The sequence below is a fragment of the Coregonus lavaretus genome, assembly GCF_964263955.1.
Source record: "Coregonus lavaretus genome assembly, chromosome: 15".
Classification (NCBI taxonomy): domain Eukaryota; kingdom Metazoa; phylum Chordata; class Actinopteri; order Salmoniformes; family Salmonidae; genus Coregonus; species Coregonus lavaretus.
This window is the reverse complement of record NC_140002.1, coordinates 1,682,732-1,703,688: the sequence shown is the minus strand read 5'-3', so window position 1 is coordinate 1,703,688 and position 20,957 is coordinate 1,682,732. Positions and strand designations below refer to the sequence as shown.

At 42.4% G+C, this 20,957-nt stretch overlaps 1 protein-coding gene across 1 annotated transcript in view; it reads right to left on the bottom strand.

The window, feature by feature from the left end:
* LOC311142773 (glutamate receptor 1-like) overlaps positions 1 to 17,440 on the bottom strand; it is a gene marked incomplete at both ends in the record, with an annotated part of 86,745 nt that extends 69,305 nt beyond the window's left edge. Inside the window, 2 exons of the mRNA XM_084178442.1 lie at positions 17,024 to 17,158; positions 17,356 to 17,440. Of these exons, the coding sequence (XP_084034568.1) occupies positions 17,024 to 17,158; positions 17,356 to 17,440 (220 nt within the window). The remainder of the gene's footprint in view (positions 1 to 17,023; positions 17,159 to 17,355) is intronic.
* Between the last annotated feature and the right edge of the window lie 3,517 nt (positions 17,441 to 20,957).

Sequence of the window (20,957 nt, the reverse complement as noted above, 5' to 3'; positions counted from 1 at the left end):
CCAGACTATAGCTACATTATCATTAGAGCCATATTACACCAGACTATAGCTACCTATTCTCCCTAGTAAGTGGTTCCTTCCAAGGTGCATCAAGGAGCAAAAATATGTTAGGCAGGACGCTAGATACTCTAGTGGTGCAGACAGTATCGTCAGTGGAGGAGAGAGAGTATCGAGTGACAGACACGGCGTTTGATTTGATTTTAGCTGCCGGTGGTGGACAGGACTCGCAGGAGGTATGTTTGTAAATGAATTTGATCAAGCTATGTAGCCTATTGATTCCTTGTTGATGAATATATCAAACAAAAAGGTTTTGTTGTTTGTCTGTAATACTAGCCACCTAGCAATTTCATGAAGTTGGCTTTAGCGATTCAGCTAGATAGGTTCCCAATCTCCCAACCTCATTACTAGCTACCAAGCCATTTCAGGCTATCAATCAAGTATCTTGTGTAAGTATCTTAGACATTTACATTACAGTCATTTAGCAGACGTTCTTATCCAGAGCGACTTACATGAACAATTAGGGTTAAGTGCCTTGCTCAAGGGCACATCGACAGATTTTTCACCTAGTCGGCGATTAGAACCAGCGACCTTTCGGTTACTGGCACAACGCTCTTAACCACTAAACTACCTGCCGCCCCCCTTAGCTGTCATGCATAGGGCTGTGGCGGTCACACAATTCCACAGTAATTTAGCGTTAATTAACATAAACACATTTAGCATCTCCTGGCTTCCACACATAGCCTACAAGCCATTTTAAAAAGTTGAATAAATCCATGTAATAAAGCCTACACCTTCACAATAAATCCATTATTTATTTTAGACAGGTCGCTCTGGATAAGAGCGTCTGCTAAATGACTAAAATGTAAATGTCTAAAGAAGCATGATATGAAGAAAATGTAGTCTATTTCAGAAGAAAAGAATAGCATACTCTGAGTTGTCCTTATGTTAGGTCCTGATGTGGCTATGCCAAATGGCTGTGGGCTACACTAGTTCATTTAGCAGACAAGATTTGCTCATAATTCCGTGGCATTATTTTATATTATGTTATAGTATGAAGAATACAATTGAACAAATCTGAATAAAATGTAAATATTTTCTCCAAACGATTTGAGGGAGTGTGCACATGCGGCTATTCTGTGTTGAGCGGTTAACAAAGAAATAGGTCCTCCTATATGCTTAATTTAGAGTTATTCGTGTAACTTTAGTTGTTCTACAAACGTTGGGCTGTATGTTTTGATTTTTAATACATTGTAAGGCTGCATGATGCGACTCTAATGATGATTTGAAAAAAGTCGCTTGAAAGGCATAAACTCTGCTTTGTTTTTTTTTTGCGCAGGCACACTACAATAGTCTCTCATTCACAATTTGACAAGCACTTGATAATGCCTCAAATTTCACGGGCGGCATCCCCTTTGTGGCCATAATGCACCCTAAAAATAGGCATGCCTTTTGTGGGGTCGGATTGCTGCGTTGTGCCCTTCTCCCTGAGTGTGCTGCACAATCCGAAGCGCCTCTCTCTCCATCAGGTGATCGGGTCTTTCTCACAGGCTACAAGTGAAGACAGACACACCGGGGACGCAACTGCGCACATCTTTATCCAATTCCGAGGTGCATATTGAAGATATTGGAAGAACTGTTCACATTTACTTTTCGTCAGCCAACAAGATGAGTAGGCCTAACGAACAGCAAAAGTACTAGCCTATGTCAATCTACTATCCCCCATAGTACAAAAGTCGACCTGTTCTATTCTGTGCGAGAAATAAATATTCCAAACATAGTCTGGGACAGTTGTGGGATGCGATAGATCCCAAATTAATACAACCACTAGCATCAAAAAAAACATTTTTATGCAATGTGGCTGACGCAACAGTAGGCTATAATAGTGAATGTTCCATTAACGGAAAACACCATTATCAAAAGTGACCGCAAATGCAATTATGCATGTAATGCTTTTATTATAAAGGTGCATTTCTATGGTGAAAATGATCTTCCCCAAACTTAATGTGCTTAATTTTAAGAAGTTATTTGGCCACTTCAGTTGTGATACAAACCTTATTAAAACATATAGGCCTATGGGCTCGGCTACATGAGGTGTGCGACAATGATTCTAAAAAGTCGGGGGGAAAAAGGCATTGTTTCTTATGCTGGGCATCATTCACAAGGGATAATATATAATTCACAAGTGACAGGCTAATATTGTCACCCATCAGACTATTCTTGATTTAATCTTGTCTTTACATATCCTAAATAATATATGTGTGACATTTGTTTTGATTTAGAATGGACCATTAAAATGCACTTGTATCGAAACAGGGGCAGCAGGAGAAAGAAAAAAAGTCATCTATGCACTTAAATAGCGAATGGAGGATGCTTTTCCCCGTGGTTTATTTTCATGCCAGCCAGGTAGGCTATGCTCCTGTTGTAAATATAAGCAATGTGCTTAATATTAGGAAAGTTGAGAAATAAATATAGTAGGCCTAGCCTATAGAAAGCTGATGGGATCCTCTTTTAATTAGTGGCCGTCACTCTGTTTTCTACCGCAATTGCATAGCCTATAGAAATGTTGCGCAACATGAGCTCATGGACTCTCGTGAAGAGTTTCCTTAGATTTTTGAATACATTTGCATTGATGTCAGAGTGATTAGAGAGGGACAATATAATGCTGAGTACCAGGCAGTTAGCAAGTTTGGTAGGCTACTAATGACCAGCAGCAGCATCAGAGCTTGGAGAAGCCTAATTGTCTTGACTAAACGGTAATGTGGAATTTGACTGCCTTCATGACTCGTGACCGCCGGTGTGGCGGTAATATGGTCACCGTAATAGCCCTAGTCATGCCTGCTGGCAAGGTTGCTAGACTTTAGAAAATATAAAAATTGCTTTAATTCTTGGGTTATGATGCTATATACCAGTGTGGCAGTTGTACTAAACTCCTAAGGCTTAAAAGTTCATAATTAATGAAAATGATAATTGAACAGGTAATGAGGTATGCTTAGATAACCTATGCAGAGAAATATACATTTTTTTTTTTTTACATACAATTAGGCATAGTGATTATGTCTCTAGATTGCAGGAAAAAGCTGATTCAGGTGTTTGAAAAATTCTAAATTCTCAGACTTCCAAACGGGGGAAAGCCCCCCTCCGGACCACCCCACCCTCTATCCTTACGTACTTCGTGCCCCCTCTAAAATAATGGGTGCATAATTCATGGGCATTTATAATTAATGGGCATTTTTGTAGGGGTTGATAAATGTTTTGTAAGGGAAAATCAAGTCTGAAATTTCAAAGTGGAAATTACAAACATCAGAAGCCTTTCTAAACCTTAAATACACTAACATTTTTAAAGTCCTCTTGCAACAGAGTGATCAAATTAAGATCCTACATCTGTAATTCACCCAGCGTAAGAAGGATAGAGACCAAGGTTATTATAGTAAACTAAAACTGAAACTAATACAAAAACGGAAATAAAAGAATTAACAAACCTGTTTGAAAAACTAAAACTATACTAAAACTATTATATTTGACTCCAAAACTAACTAAAATAAAAACCATCATGAATTATGTTCAATTTTAGTTTTTTTCCTAAACTTTGGGCAAAAATCTAATGGGCTTTTCAATGGGGTTTTAGGGGGATTTTCAAGCTACTGAATCTGGTGGTTAAATGCTGCCAGTAGAGGGTGATGTTTCAAATAGGGCTAGCTTGTGCATCACTATCACTAGCTAAACAGGGATAAAACAGCTTTGCAGCTAACTTGATTCTTCTTACAAGTTAAAAGGCATTGGATTGGTGTAAACCCCTATACCTCAATGGTGTAAACACAGGTGAGAGAGAGAGAGAGTTTCCTTCAACCATATATTTTTTTGCACCAGTCTTTTAAATCCAAGTCACATTGAGATTTACTTTATAATTTTAACCTAACCTAACCTGTGATCTGACCCATCACCTTAAGTATTGCTGCCCCCCAGTTGCCAGAAGTGAAATCCCCCAAAACACCCCAAAAACACTATACAACACAAATGTCTCCTAGCCTCCCAGGTAATGTATGCACTCACTAACTGTAAGTGGCTCTGGATAAGAGCGTCTGCTAAATGACTAAAATGTAAAATGTAATGCATGCTTTATGTCCCTGACGCTACAACTTAAACAAACAAATATAAAAACCCAATAGAAATATTTGTATACAACTATAACTAAATAACAACTAGCAACTATGGTCTAAAAAGAACAACTACAAAAAAACAAAAAAAAACTAAAAAACATGAAAAACAAATATAAAAAACACAAAACTATTATAACCTTGATACAGACCTTAATGTACTGCATTCCCCCTCTAGCTCACATCATTAAAGAGGTCTGGAATATGGCCACTAGCCATATTATATATAGCCAAACACTTAAAGAGGTCATATACTGTAACAGTTGACCCTTAGCAGACTGAAGAAACAGACAGTATATCTGAACAACCTAAACACTCTGTGGACCAGCTGTCCTCGTCATGTCCTCTCTGGCCTTGGTCCTGTTGCTGTCGGCAAATTCTATCAAGCTAATGAGATATCTGTCACATACAATCAACACAGAAACCCCCTAAAACAAACCTATTCCACATACAGAGGGATAAATGCCCAAGTGTGACAGCACTTCATTTCTAAATAACCCAGAGCTACTAATAGTTGCTACAGGGCCTGCAGCTGGTCCTAGCTTCAAACACGATGCCTCACAACCTGTAGGTGCTATGTGATTCAGAACCTTCAGTGATAGTTATAATAACAACAACAACAATAATAATAATAATAATAATAATAACAATAATAACAATACCAACAACAATAATAACAATAACAATAATAACAATAACAATAATATTATTAATAATAACAATAACAATAATAACAATAATAATAATAATAATAATAATAACAATAATAATAATACATTGTATATGGCAGATGCCATTCGGGACACTCAAGGACACCTCTCATTAAAGGGTAGTGTGTCGAGAAAGACAGCCAGGAATGACTGTTTGTTGTAAAGACCCCGGGAAGGAGGGAGATGGAAAGAAGGAGAGAGAGGCTTGCTGTTCTCCATCTGAGTGTAATATAAACCCTGTTATCACCATGCAGGCTCCTGGGGGGCCTGTGTTTGAGTGACATGTCTGGGACATCTGGGCTGGCTGCATGTCACCACCAGGAAGGAGGTGACATGAGTTGGGAGGATGACCACAAGCCATCTCTGACCGATGAAACACACTGGACAACCTGGAAACGAGCATGACGTGCTACTAGTGTGGGTCAGTGAATAGAGGGGGGGGGGGGGGACTGAATTGATTGGTGCATGTCTCTTACTGCTGGGATGCATAGTCCTACACATGTATCGAAAAAAAAACATTGTGACTTTTAAAGAAATACAAGGACCCTAAAAAAACGGATGTTATGCGCAAACTGAGAGAGACTGATTGTATACAGGAAAATTGGAATTGCACTTGTGAAGGATTAGTCCAGATGTTCTCTTCATGTGAAAAACACACACACACACACACGCACGCACGCGCGCGCACGCACGCACGCACGCACGCACGCACGCACGCACGCACGCACGCACGCACGCACGCACGCACGCACGCACGCACGCACGCACGCACGCACGCACGCACGCACGCACGCACGCACGCACGCACGCACGCACACACACACACACACACACACACACGCGCACGCACGCACGCACACACACACACACAAACACACACACACACACATTCATAATTTGACAACATTGGCACTTTTTTTATCCAGACATATTGTGTGTGTGTTTCTCTCAGGCCTCAAGAGTTAACCAAAATCAGTTGCTTTTATAGGCATAAACAATGAGGTGTTTAGAATCAACGTAAAACGCTGCTGCACCAGACTCACGTCACTCATTCATCAACACACCTTTAGGCAGCAGGCGAACAACTCACTCACACTGATGAATAGAGAGACAGTAGTCTGAGACCGACATGCGTGGAATACAAATCACCCAAACTATAGGAACAAGCCAGGGCGTTAAGGCCAAACAATATATTTTCCTGGAGTGCAGCACATGTGCATTGTAGAGGGCAACAACATTCGATGCCCTTACTTTTGAGCCCACTGCCCCCCCCCCCCCCCACAGGCTCTGGCTCCTGATCAAGGATGCTGCTCCAACATAATCACATTCTAGTCATTTTCTACCAACAGACAACCCACTGGGCACACACTGGTTGAATCAATGTTGTTTCAACGTAATTTGTCAACGTATTGTGACGTGGAATCAACGAGGAAAATATATTGGATTTGATAAAAATGGGTCTTCTAAATGGACAATGACCCCAAGCATACTTCCAAAGTTGTGGCAAAATGGCTTAAGGACCACAAAGTCAAGGTATTGGAGTGGCCATCACAAAGCCCTGATCTCAATCCTATAGAAAATGTGTGGGCAGAACTGAAAAAGCTTGTGCGAGCAAGGAGGCCTACAAACCTGACTCAGTTACACCAGCTCTGTCAGGAGGAATGGGCCAAAATTCACCCAACTTATTGTGGGAAGCTTGTGGAAGGCTACCCGAAACGTTTCACCCAAGTTAAACAATTGAAAGGCAATGCTACCAAATACTAATTGAGTGTATGTAAACTTCTGACCCACTAGGAATGTGATGAAAGAAATAAAAGCTGAAATAAATCATTCTCTCTACTATTATTCTGACATTTCACATTCTTAAAATAAAGTGTTGATCCTAACTGACCTAAGACAGAGAATTTTCACTAGGATTAAATGTCAGGAATTGTGAAAAACGGAGTTTAAATGTATTTGGCTAAGGTGAATGTAAACTTCCGACTTCAACTGTGTATCTGAAAGTAAATTCAGAGTATTGGGTTTATGTATGCTACATTGACATCTGATTTGCCCAAAGGACAGCATCATTTCAACATGAAGCTAGGTATACTATCATTGGTCCAGTGTGTGCCCAGTGGGAATGTCTTGACACAGCCTTTTAAGGCTGGCTATCATCTGGATACCTGCTACTACCCATGATATAGCAATCTAAAGCATTACAGACATAGAAATAGAATGGATTTCTGTGATTACAGAGCCTAACCACAGGAGAACACTTGTCCTGCTTCTGCTAAATACTGTCAATCCCCTCCTACTTAAATTGATTTTTAACAACTGAACTCCCCTTTCACTCTATACCAGAGTTAATACCACATATTCACTACTCTTAACTGCAGAAAATAATCTGTTTAGTTATGATGCAATGAATAATAGATGAAATGGGTTTGTTAAGGCAAGGCCCCGCTAAACGATTCACATAAAGGACAAACGCTCCACAGAGACAGCAATGTCACTTATATGTAACCGTCTCAAGCTATAACAGAGTAATCACACAGGCTTAGTTCCGTATTTCACACACACACACATACAGTGGGGAAAAAAAGTATTTAGTTATGTTACAGCCTTTTTCTAAAATAGATTAAATTGTAGTTTTTTTCCCTCATCAATCTAAACACAATACCCCATAACGACAAAGCAAAAACAGGTTTTTAGAATCTTTTGCTAATTTATAAAAAATAAAAAACGGAAATATCACATTTACATACAGTGGGGGAAAAAAGTATTTAGTCAGCCACCAATTGTGCAAGTTCTCCCACTTAAAAAGATGAGAGAGGCCTGTCATTTTCATCATAGGTACACGTCAACTATGACAGACAAAATGAGAAAAATCACATTGTAGGATTTTTAATGAATTTATTAGCAAATTATGGTGGAAAATAAGTATTTGGTCAATAACAAAAGTTTCTCAATACTTTGTTATATACCCTTTGTTGGCAATGACACAGGTCAAACGTTTTCTGTAAGTCTTCACAAGGTTTTCACACACTGTTGCTGGTATTTTGGCCCATTCCTCCATGCAGATCTCCTCTAGAGCAGTGATGTTTTGGGGCTGTCGCTGGGCAACACGGACTTTCAACTCCCTCCAAAGATTTTCTATGGGGTTGAGATCTGGAGACTGGCTAGGCCACTCCAGGACCTTGAAATGCTTCTTACGAAGCCACTCCTTCGTTGCCCGGGCGGTGTGTTTGGGATCATTGTCATGCTGAAAGACCCAGCCACGTTTCATCTTCAATGCCCTTGCTGATGGAAGGAGGTTTTCACTCAAAATCTCACGATACATGGCCCCATTCATTCTTTCCTTTACACGGATCAGTTGTCCTGGTCCCTTTGCAGAAAAATAGCCACAAAGCATGATGTTTCCACCCCCATGCTTCACAGTGGGTATGGTGTTCTTTGGATGCAACTCAGCATTCTTTGTCCTCCAAACACGACGAGTTGAGTTTTTACCAAAAAGTTATATTTTGGTTTCATCTGACCATATGACATTCTCCCAATCCTCTTCTGGATCATCCAAATGCACTCTAGCAAACTTCAGATGGGCCTGGACATGTACTGGCTTAAGCAGGGGGACACGTCTGGCACTGCAGGATTTGAGTCCCTGGCGGCGTAGTGTGTTACTCATGGTAGGCTTTGTTACTTTGGTCCCAGCTCTCTGCAGGTCATTCACTAGGTCCCCCCGTGTGGTTCTGGGATTTTTGCTCACCGTTCTTGTGATCATTTTGACCCCACGGGGTGAGATCTTGCGTGCAGCCCCAGATCGCGGGAGATTATCAGTGGTCTTGTATGTCTTCCATTTCCTAATAATTGCTCCCACAGTTGATTTCTTCAAACCAAGCTGCTTACCTATTGCAGATTCAGTCTTCCCAGCCTGGTGCAGGTCTACAATTTTGTTTCTGGTGTCCTTTGACAGCTCTTTGGTCTTGGCCATAGTGGAGTTTGGAGTGTGACTGTTTGAGGTTGTGGACAGGTGTATTTTATACTGATAACAAGTTCAAACAGGTGCCATTAATACAGGTAACGAGTGGAGGACAGAGGAGCCTCTTAAAGAAGAAGTTACAGGTCTGTGAGAGCCAGAAATCTTGCTTGTTTGTAGGTGACCAAATATTATTTTCCACCATAATTTGCAAATAAATTCATTAAAAATCCTACAATGTGATTTTCTGGATTTTTTTTCCTCAATTTGTCTGTCATAGTTGACGTGTACCTATGATGAAAATTACAGGCCTCTCTCATCTTTTTAAGTGGGAGAACTTGCACAATTGGTGGCTGACTAAATACTTTTTTCCCCCCCCACTGTACACTTGGCACCTTTAACATGATACTCTGTCCACCTGTCTCGTTTCACCCCTGCCATGAGGGAAAACAGGTGTGTACTGTAAACATGCTTTCCCCCATGTTCACCACACCACCACACACACACGCTGTAGGCTACCACCACACACACGCTGTAGGCTACCACCACACACACACGCTGTAGGCTACCACCACACACACACGCTGTAGGCTACCACACACACGCTGTAGGCTACCACCACACACACACGCTGTAGGCTACCACCACACACACGCTGTAGGCTACCACACACACACGCTGTAGGCTACAACACACACACACGCTGTAGGCTACCACCACACACACACGCTGTAGGCTACCACCACACACACACGCTGTAGGCTACCACCACACACACGCTGTAGGCTACCACCACACACACACGCTGTAGGCTACCACCACACACACGCTGTAGGCTACCACCACACACGCTGTAGGCTACCACCACACACACGCTGTAGGCTACCACCACACACACGCTGTAGGCTACCACCACACACACGCTGTAGGCTACCACCACACACACACGCTGTAGGCTACCACCACACACACACGCTGTAGGCTACCACCACACACACACGCTGTAGGCTACCACCACACACACGCTGTAGGCTACCACCACACACACACGCTGTAGGCTACAACACACACACGCTGTAGGCTACCACCACACACACGCTGTAGGCTACCACCACACACACGCTGTAGGCTACCACCACACACACGCTGTAGGCTACCACCACACACACACGCTGTAGGCTACCACCACACACACACGCTGTAGGCTACCACCACACACACGCTGTAGGCTACCACCACACACACGCTGTAGGCTACCACACACACACGCTGTAGGCTACCACCACACACACACGCTGTAGGCTACCACCACACACACGCTGTAGGCTACCACCACACACACACACTGTAGGCTACCACCACACACACGCTGTAGGCTACCACCACACACACACGCTGTAGGCTACCACCACACACACACGCTGTAGGCTACCACACACACACGCTGTAGGCTACCACCACACACACGCTGTAGGCTACCACCACACACACACGCTGTAGGCTACCACCACACACACACACTGTAGGCTACCACCACACACACACACTGTAGGCTACCACCACACACACGCTGTAGGCTACCACCACACACACACGCTGTAGGCTACCACCACACACACACGCTGTAGGCTACCACCACACACACGCTGTAGGCTACCACCACACACACGCTGTAGGCTACCACCACACACACGCTGTAGGCTACCACCACACACACACGCTGTAGGCTACCACCACACACACACGCTGTAGGCTACCACCACACACACACGCTGTAGGCTACCACCACACACACGCTGTAGGCTACCACCACACACACGCTGTAGGCTACCACCACACACACGCTGTAGGCTACCACCACACACACACGCTGTAGGCTACCACCACACACACACGCTGTAGGCTACAACACACACACGCTGTAGGCTACCACCACACACACACGCTGTAGGCTACCACCACACACACACGCTGTAGGCTACCACCACACACACGCTGTAGGCTACCACCACACACACACGCTGTAGGCTACCACCACACACACACGCTGTAGGCTACCACCACACACACACGCTGTAGGCTACCACCACACACACACGCTGTAGGCTACCACCACACACACACGCTGTAGGCTACCACCACACACACACGCTGTAGGCTACCACCACACACACGCTGTAGGCTACCACACACACACGCTGTAGGCTACCACCACACACACGCTGTAGGCTACCACCACACACACACGCTGTAGGCTACCACCACACACACACGCTGTAGGCTACCACCACACACACACGCTGTAGGCTACCACCACACACACACGCTGTAGGCTACCACACACACACGCTGTAGGCTACAACTCAGTTTTTCCTATAGCCGAAAGACTTGGCTTCAGCTTAGTGATAGCACTACACCATGTTGGGGATAATCCAACTGGAACGGTTTCTTGCCAAGGTGGAGGCACATTGTTATCCGCTCCACTGTCACTCATCAAAGTCAACTTTTCTCACAAGAAGCAGAAACAGAAGACATTTACATTACATTTACATTTTAGTCATTTAGCAGACGCTCTTATCCAGAGCGACTTACATCAGCAATTAGGGTTAAGTGCCTTGCTTAAGGGCACATCGACAGATTTTTCACCTAGTCACCAAGATCAATCTTTTTTGGGGGGGGATTGCCCAACATTGTGTGACATGATGTATTTTTATGCGAACACAAAACAAATGACTAAAAAGTCCCCAGCAATGTATTTCCATTCTTCACTCACCCAATCTGTAAATCGCTGATAAGGAGAATATTGGCGCAAACATAACATTTAAATGAAACATGGCCTCGCTACCAACAGCACATTGAAAATGTATGAGTTTGTTGCCTTAATTTTAATTATCCTCAATGGCAGATTATGATAATGTGTTTTTTTTTCACTGAAGGGCATTGTGACTAATACCTCAATTTGCATAAATAATCCAATGGCATGTCTGTTTAGCAGTTCATCTAGTGCAGGGGAATTGAGAAGTGATAGGACACCAACTGATGCACAAATTGAGAGTGCATGCCCAGATTCCCATTAAAACCACAGTCAGTTGTTGCTTAGGAAACTTCTTCACTCAAGGAGGATTATCTTCCAGTACAATGTGTAATTTCACAAAAAATACTCCAGCACTGACAAGCCATATTCCATTTAACATTTTCCATATTCATCTGTTTGTGCCTCCAAAATGATTGATCATTCTAGACACCATTGATTACTGAACTACAGTAGTACATTCAATCATTGTAATGGGTTTCTCAACCTTCTCAGGCAAAGGGAAACCAGTCTTTTGAATAAACAGTCAAACGTGACACCCTTAAAAACAGAAACGAGGGAGCAGACTGGGTGATTGCAGAAGGGTAAGATGGCGTTACATTAACTCTAAATTGGCTTGGGGGAATGTTGGGTTTGTCTAGAAAGATAATCATGTCCCTGTTGAACTGCGGTGCCTCTCTCTCTCTCTCCCTCCCCCTCCATTTCTCTCTCTCTCTCCCTCCATACCTCCATTTCTCTCTCTCTCTCTCCCTCTATTTCTCTCTCTCTCCCTCCATTTCTCTCTCTCTCTCCCTCATCACTATTTCTCTCTCTCTCTCTGCCTCCATCCCTCCATTTCTCTCTCTCTCTCTCTCTCTCTCTCTCTCTCTCTCTCTCTCTCTCTCTCTCTCTCTCTCTCTCCCTCCCTCCATTTCTCTCTCTCTCTCTCCCTCCCTCCCGCCATTTATCTCTCTCTCCCTCCCACCATTTCTCTCTCTCTCTCACACCCTCCCTCCATTTCTCTCTCCCTGTATGAGAGTGAGACATGCAGCACTTGGTTTTTCTGGACTAGAATACACTGTAACTATCACCACTTATTTCCTCTTAGCCCCAACACTGCCCTCTATAGGCCTGATGTCAGGATACAGGGCATGACATTATTCAACCAAAGATTGTCTATTATATTGACAAGATAGTCAAGTGACTGCTCTAACAATCGAAATACATGTCCTCAAAGATGGAAGGCAGGCAAGAGGAGGCGAGATCAGGTGGGACCTTTGTAGCCAATGAGAGGGCAGATACGCACGTGAACAACAGTTCCATAATAGCATCAATGACAGCATGGCCAGCGCCATTGAGGCTATCTCCATTTTAAAGTAGTAAATGTTCTTCTTCATCACTGGCTGATTGCTCCCAACTCATAGGAATCCCCACCTAGTTGACTACTTTAAAATGGTGGAAGCTCTCAATGGTAATGCCCATGCTAAAACGGGTTATATCCATGATGAGTCCCCTATCTATCTCTATGACAACAGGCACAACTCCGATATAAACTATTTTTTTTCAAAGTTGCTGAAATGCCACGTGCATCCACTTATATCAGTGCATTCGTAACAACCGAACCACTACGAAAGGTATTTTCGATCAAATAAGCTTCACGTAGCAAATTAGCAATTACATTTTTTGTTGGCCAAATTTGACACTCTCTCATTGACCTCCATGCAGAAATTACTCACTTGGTGACCTTATTTTCGTGAACAGATTTTTGGGCGGAGTCAAACATCTCGCTTCGCCTCTTCCTCTCTGCTTCAACCTATACACTTCTTATGGTTGGCATTTAGGTGGTCAGAGAGTATGCACTGGAGCCATCAAGTGTTCATGGAAATGTTTAAATGTGTTTTTAAGGCTTATTGGTACAGACGTGTAGCTATGTGGGACACCTCAGGTCATTTGTGGCACAAGAAACTGTCCGTTGTCCACTAACTGAATTTGCCATGTGTCTCAGAGCTTTCCACCAGGTGAGTGATGCTGTGCTGCTTGGGAGAAGCAGGCAGCTGTGTCTGCACTTTCTGAGACCCTGGCTGTAAATGGCTGTGACTGTGTGTGTGTGTGACGTAAGCAGACACATTAGCCTGAATAACCTCATGCATTCCACATGAATCCTTCAACTTGGTAGGCATCCATTAACGGTCCTAATATATTAATTGGATGTTGTTATTATTCTACTATATGGTTATTATTGTAACTGTTAGTATGGCTCTCCGTGACTTGCTATTCCTCCCACTCACTCTGGGCAACTCAATTATTTTTTTTATTTTTTATGATGATGGTTGCTAGATTATGGCAACAAAACCATCTGTCTAAAGTAAATATGACAATATCATACTCATGACAAAAGGGTTTCTTATGAATTATTTGCTTACTTTAGAAATATAATTTTATTGCCAAGCCACTTTAGTGTCCTTCAGACGAAATCATCATCAGCCCCCATTGAGAATGCCTGGGGCAGCACATTCAGAATGCCTGGGGCAGCACATTCAGAATGCCTGGGACAGCACATTCAGAATTCCTGGGGCAGCACTGTCAGAATGCCTGGGGAAGCACATTCAGAATGCCTGGGGCAGCACAGTCAGAATGCCTGGGGCAGCACAGTCAGAATGCCTGGGGCAGCACATTCAGAATGCCTGGGGCAGCACAGTCAGAATGCCTGGGGCAGCACAGTCAGAATGCCTGGGGCAGCACTGTCAGAATGCCTGGGGCAGCACATTCAGAATGCCTGGGGCAGCACAGTCAGAATGCCTGGGGCAGCACATTCAGAATGCCTGGGGCAGCACAGTCAGAATGCCTGGGGCAGCACATTCAGAATGGGAGTCAGTCAAGCTGAGAACATCCATAACAATGGAGTGCCGTGTCCATGAAACCCATGAATAGGTTGTCCCCTGTCTGATACAGCCAAGGAAGTATGATGTTGCTCATGACTGTGATCCATTGTGTTGTCTGAATTTTAAATAAAAAAACACTGAATTGCTAAGGTCATTCCAGTACATAACCTAGATTGTCTACGTTTTTTAAAATCAACTGATGCAACACTGCGATTCCTTCCTAATGCAAATCCTGATGTCGTAAGCGGCTCACACTAATGTCTAGAATGAGGAGGCAGGAACAACACTGAATCACTGAGCTTCTATAATAAGAGCCCTGGACCCGGTTGCATAAAACACCTTAAGGTAATTTCCCCCTTATCTTTTCCCTTAAAGGTTCCTTAACTTTAAGTCAGTTGCAGAAAACATTTTAAGGTGAATTTCCCCCTTAAATTAAGTGAAAACGTTAAGGGTACCCACGAGGTCCCTTAACTGCTTCATTCTGTCTGGATATCAATGTAAACAGCCTTTGTGGAGGTGAATGTTGCTCCCACATTCCATCTTCCACTTTCTCATTGCGAGGTTACAATTCTTGGAAGCTTGAGGGAACTCAGGGAGAGTGCCTGGAATGTGTTTAATCTAGGTTACTCAATTGAGACACAGGCTATGTAGTCAATTTGATACGTCTAGTTTTTCAGATAATTTGCTTCTCATATTTTGTCATAATCTTCATATTGGCATTATGGCATTATGGTCCCCTAAAAGTGCTATTTCACATAATTTCCCCAATATGACGCTGATACAGCTCAACGTTTCGTGATCGCTATGATCAATAAAATAACATCTCTCAGTCGTTGCTGGCGCCTAAAATACCCATTATTGCCCAACTGGGATGCGTTTTGAACAGAGCTATCTTATAGGCGACATGAAAGTCAAAAAGTAATTGCACGACGGCAACATATGGTGCCTTAAAATGTTCTAATCTTTTAGAAAACTGCAGATTAGTGGAAATGAGACAGGATCATTTCCTACCGCCAAAAATCATTATGACACAATGTTAGAGAAGAGGTTACTGACACTATCTTTGACATTTAGTAAAGCAACAGATGTTAATGCAATGGAGACAGAATTTGAACAACTCGAACACTAACTGTCATCAAAGTGAAAACACAATTCAGTGCAATTACAAAGAGCTGCAGTCAGTTTTAGAATGGGTGGTAAGTAATACACTAGTAATAAAAGCATTGTATTTGGGACAAACCATTCACCATGGGACAAACCATTCACCATGGGACAAACCATTCACCATGGGACAAACCATTCACTAAACCCTAAACCTCAACTAAATCTTGTAATGAATCATGTGGAAATGGAGGAAGTTGAGGAGACTAAACTGCTTGGTGTAACCTTGATTGTAAACTGTCATGGTCAAAACATTTTGATGCAACGGTAGCTAAGACGGGGAGATGTCTGCCCGTAAATAAAGCGTTGCTCTGCTTTCTTGACATTACTATTAACAAAACAAGTCCTCCAGACCCTAGTTTTGTTGCACCTGGACTATTGCCCAGTTACATGGTCAAGCGCCACAGAGAGGGACTTAGGCAAATTACAGTTGGCCCAGAACAGAGCAGCACGGCTGGCCCTTAAATGTACACGGAGAGCTAACATCAATGACATGCATGTCAATATCTCCTGACTCAAAGTAGAGGAGAGATTGACTGCATCACTACTTGTCTTTGTGAGAGGTATTGACATGTTAAAAACACTGAGCTGTCTAGCACACAGCTCAGACACCCATGCATACCCCACAAGACATGCCACAAGGGGGTCTCTTCACAGTCCCCATGTCCAGAACAGACTCCGGGAAATGCACAGTACTACACAGAGCCATGACAACAACTCTATTCCACATCAATTAACTCATGCGAGCAGTAAAATTGGATTTAAAAAACAAATAAAACTACACCTTATGGAACAACGAGGACTATGAAAAGACTCACACGCATACACACACGCGCGCTTGCACACGCACTCTACACACACATACATTGTAATATTGTTGTATGGTGGTATTATACGTGTTGTATTGTAGATACGTAGTGGTGTAATAATATTATATGATGTACTGTTTTATATTTTGTTTTACATGTAATGTAAGTGCCTTAATGTGTTTGGACACCATGAAGAGTAGCTGCTGCCTTGGCAGGAATTAATGGTGATCCATAATAAATACAAAAAAAATAAAAAGACAAATGCCATATCTTCATTTGAGCCTGTTTCACACAGCAGGAAAATAATCCTGCAGCAACCGGAAATGTGAATTGTTATGTAGATTACAATTAATGAACATGTTTTGTAGGGGTTAGGGAAAATCAAGTCTGAAATTTGAAAGCGGAAATGACAAACTTTAGAAGCCTTTTTTAACCTCCAGTACACTACTAAGTTTGCCTTTCCTGCTGTGCAGGAAAATTCCTGCAACAACAGGATGATCAAATTAAGATATGGCATCTGTACATCTTCTGTTCATTCAGGGAGATAAAGGCTAAACTTACATGCATATGTCATAGCAAAGCTGCTTGCTGTGTCGACCATGTCCACTTGTGGTACCAGTTTGGGGATATCCTGGTGATGAGAGAGTGCAAACCGAAAAACCTCATATTCGTGGGAGCCCGTTGGGAACAATCCCCCTGTGTGAAAGACAAAGGCCATCATTGAAGAGGGTGCACATCAACTGTCATCAAACAACGATTATTTGAATGTAGCCTATTACAAAATAAGAAGAATGGGGACTGTCTTGCAACTTTGGAATTACGCAGCAGTTTAGATGTCAAACTTACAAGAGGCAGTAGTGATATAATAAGCATTCCGTGTTGATAATACTCACCTATATTTATATTACTTGGAAAACTTGAACCAAAGCAAAACCCAACACAAAAACTGACAAAGACCAAGGTAAGGCTTCGCTGCATATTTCCTTTTGCATTGGCGACGAAAAAAGAAACAAATTCCAAATAAAGATCTGCTTCTGTTGCCCACAAGCCACTCACAATGCATCCATAGTTTTAATAGACAAACTGAATTCGCAGAGGTTTAGTCACAACCGCTCTCTCCCTACCCTGGCGCGCTCTCTCGCTGTCTATGCGGTGCGCGCAGAGCTAAAGATAATGCCAATACAAGAGCAGACAGAGCCCTACCTACTTCAGATATAAACTGCGGAGCTTCGATTATGTCAGCATTAAATGGGAGCTCATGATGGTCTTCTGAACATTCTGTCACCGTATCTTATTTACATTTTGGTCATTTAGCAGACGCTCTTATCCAGAGCGACTTACAGTTAGTGAGTGCATACATTTTTCATACTGGCCCCCCCGTGGGAATCGAACCCACAATCCTGGCGTTGCAAGCGCCATGCTCTACCAACTGAGCTACAGGAGGCCCTCTCTTATGAGAATGACGCTTATATAAATCGGTACAGAACTGGGAATGCCCAAATCCCTTGCCCAGACTGTACCACTTTTCTAAGTGTTAAACCAGTAGTGGAGTTGCCAAGACGTTCATGGCATAATGATTGTGCAAGCAGTTCATTACTGGTCTATGATTGGTCGCAAATTGCAACTTAACTCGACTAGTTAATTACATTTTATGTACACAAGTATAGTGAAAATAATGATACATAGAGTTAACTAGTTCAGTACATTTTATGACACATACATGTGTTATTATTATGTTATTACAGATCACAAATGTATAGCCTAGTGAGGCTGTTTTGCGACGGACAGCCCGACAGTAAGATAATAAATAAGGAGTATTTTAACATGCAGTATTTTACATTAATACATCTCTTGAAAGATACAGTAGATAGGCCTAACCCTCACAACTGCTCTGTCACATAATAACATATATAGGACACAGCGTTTATCAGACAACAAGACTGCGGCTTTGTCTTAACTGGCAGCCGACCAGAGATCAACTCTTTGCGCGCGCTCTAATCCAGGACATCGGAAATTAATGAACGCCATAACAGGCGGCGTGTCGACCTGATGGGCCTGAAAATAGTCTCGTTACAGCCTCGTTTGGTCCCACCACTGTTCTCGTGTCTGGAGACATTGACACAGAAGTGATTTTTAGAGACTGCTCTTTTTGGACAGCAGAATATTTCTTTCTGTTTGGATTGGCGCTATAGGTTTTTTGCAAATGGGAGAAACATGTCATGGGCTACTGGCTTTGTGATAGGCCTACTGGGATAAAAAACGAATCTCTTACACATCTTTATCCACAGCGCCGAGTTTAAAGTGTCACCATGCTAGCAGTAAAACAACATTTTAAAAACAACATTGTTGTCACGTGCATCTACTGCACAATCCTATAGCAACCTCACAGCACGAGCTCATACATTGATTAATGTTAAATCCCTAACTTCCCGATGTACAACAGTTGAAAGCCAGAGAATGAATAAATGATGAATGCATTGTGCGTTCACAGCATCTATTAAATGCAGAATGACATAATGCATTACAAACCTGAGAAATTAAACGCTGTTGGAATCAGTCTTGAAAGCTGTGGGAACATTATTTTCTCTAGATCTCGAGACCATTCGTTGTGCTTACATCCATGGCATGTTGTTTTGTGTTATTCCTAACACATTATGCAAGATGCAGTGTCATCCAAACACATTTCCTCACCTTGAAATCTAGATTCAGATTTGATGCATATTGTGGATCATGAGTCATCGGTAAATAAGTGACAGTAATAGTGAGTGAAGATGGCATTTTCACCACAACAATGAATCACAGAATTTCACAACCAGAGAGTCAGCCATTGTTAAAATCAAAATACATAGAAGAAGATACATATTTCTGCAAGATTAACATTTCAGTTTATTTGTTAGAACACAAACAGTACAGTATGTGGAAAGAAGGAATATGTTTTGACTTGTGGATGTGTTTAGAGACAGTGTAGGGTGGGTGTGGATCTCACCTCAACAGGAATGTCACCATTGTAGTGGACAGGATAGAATGAGTGATGAGATGAGTAGGAGGAATACAAGGTATCACTGACACTCCATATGTAGCAGAGATGGTTCGGTGAACAACTCCTGCATGAAGACTATAACCTTAATTATAAACTGGGTGGTTCAAGCCCTGAATGCTGATTGGCTGACAGCTGTGGTATATCAGACCGTATACCACAGGTATGACAAAACATTTATTTTTACTGCTCTAATTACGTTGGTAACCAGTTTATAATAGCTATAAGGCACCCCTCGGGGGTTTGTGATGTATGGCCAATATACCATGGCTAAGGGCTGTATCCAGGCACTCTGCGTTGCGTCGTGCTTAAGAACAGCCCTTAGCCGTGGTATATTGGCCATATATCACATCTCCTCAGGCCTTATTGCTTAATTAAGTCATACTTGAAGACTTGTGTTAGCTCCCAGAGCCAATGCCTTGGCTATACCTCACCAGGCTATACTCTGTAGCTCAGCTGGTAGAGCACGGCGCTTGTAACGCCAAGGTAGTGGGTTCGATCCCCGGGACCACCCATACACAAAAATGTATGCACGCATGACTGTAAGTCGCTTTGGATAAAAGCGTCTGCTAAATGGCATATTATTATATTATTATACGGTCATCTTAAGTTATGCTGATGATAACAGTTTGATGCCTGTCATCGGCAACACATACACACAAGTGACTATGACTTTTTATGTTCTTAGTTGATAATGGATGTTTTAAATCCCCAAATAAATGTTGTTTTAATTGATGTTTTTTTTTTTAAGACACCTGATTTGTTTAATGGAAACTGCAACTAATTATATTACAAACACCCCCTTTAAACCAATAGTATAATGTTCAAGATCTGTAATATTCACTTGGATAAGATTTGTTCCTGGAAAGCGAAACACTCTCTTTCATACCCATGCAACAGATAGAACACTGGGCTTTTACACTATGTTGTTAAGTAATTAAGAGAGCGGGTGCATGAGCACTATCCACTGGGAGATCATTAGAGAGCGGGTGCATGAGCACTATCCACTGGGAGATCATTAGAGAGTGGGTGCATGAGCACTATCCACTGGGAGATCATTAGATTACATAGGGAAAGAAAAAACGTCGCTTTGGAATGCCATTTTTAGTAAACAGTGTCTTGTTGGTTTCCAATACAGGCTTTTACTGATTAAATATTCACTTTACACATAGCAGTAACAACAGGGTGGCGTCAGATGTTTCTATGTTGTGGCTGTTTCAGAGGGAATTCACTGGGCTCTCTCATGGTAACAGTGCTTCTGAAGCAAGTGCCAGGAATATGCCTTATGGGAGTTAGCTACTGTAGTTGTTGAGAGTCAGTTGAAAAACAAAACAAATATGGAATTGATATTCATAAATAATACATTAATACTCTAAATTGAATAATTGAGCTTTGGCTTACTTTTTTGTACCATTTAGTTAACACTGAAAAGCCTCCTATAGCAAGTAAAATAAACTA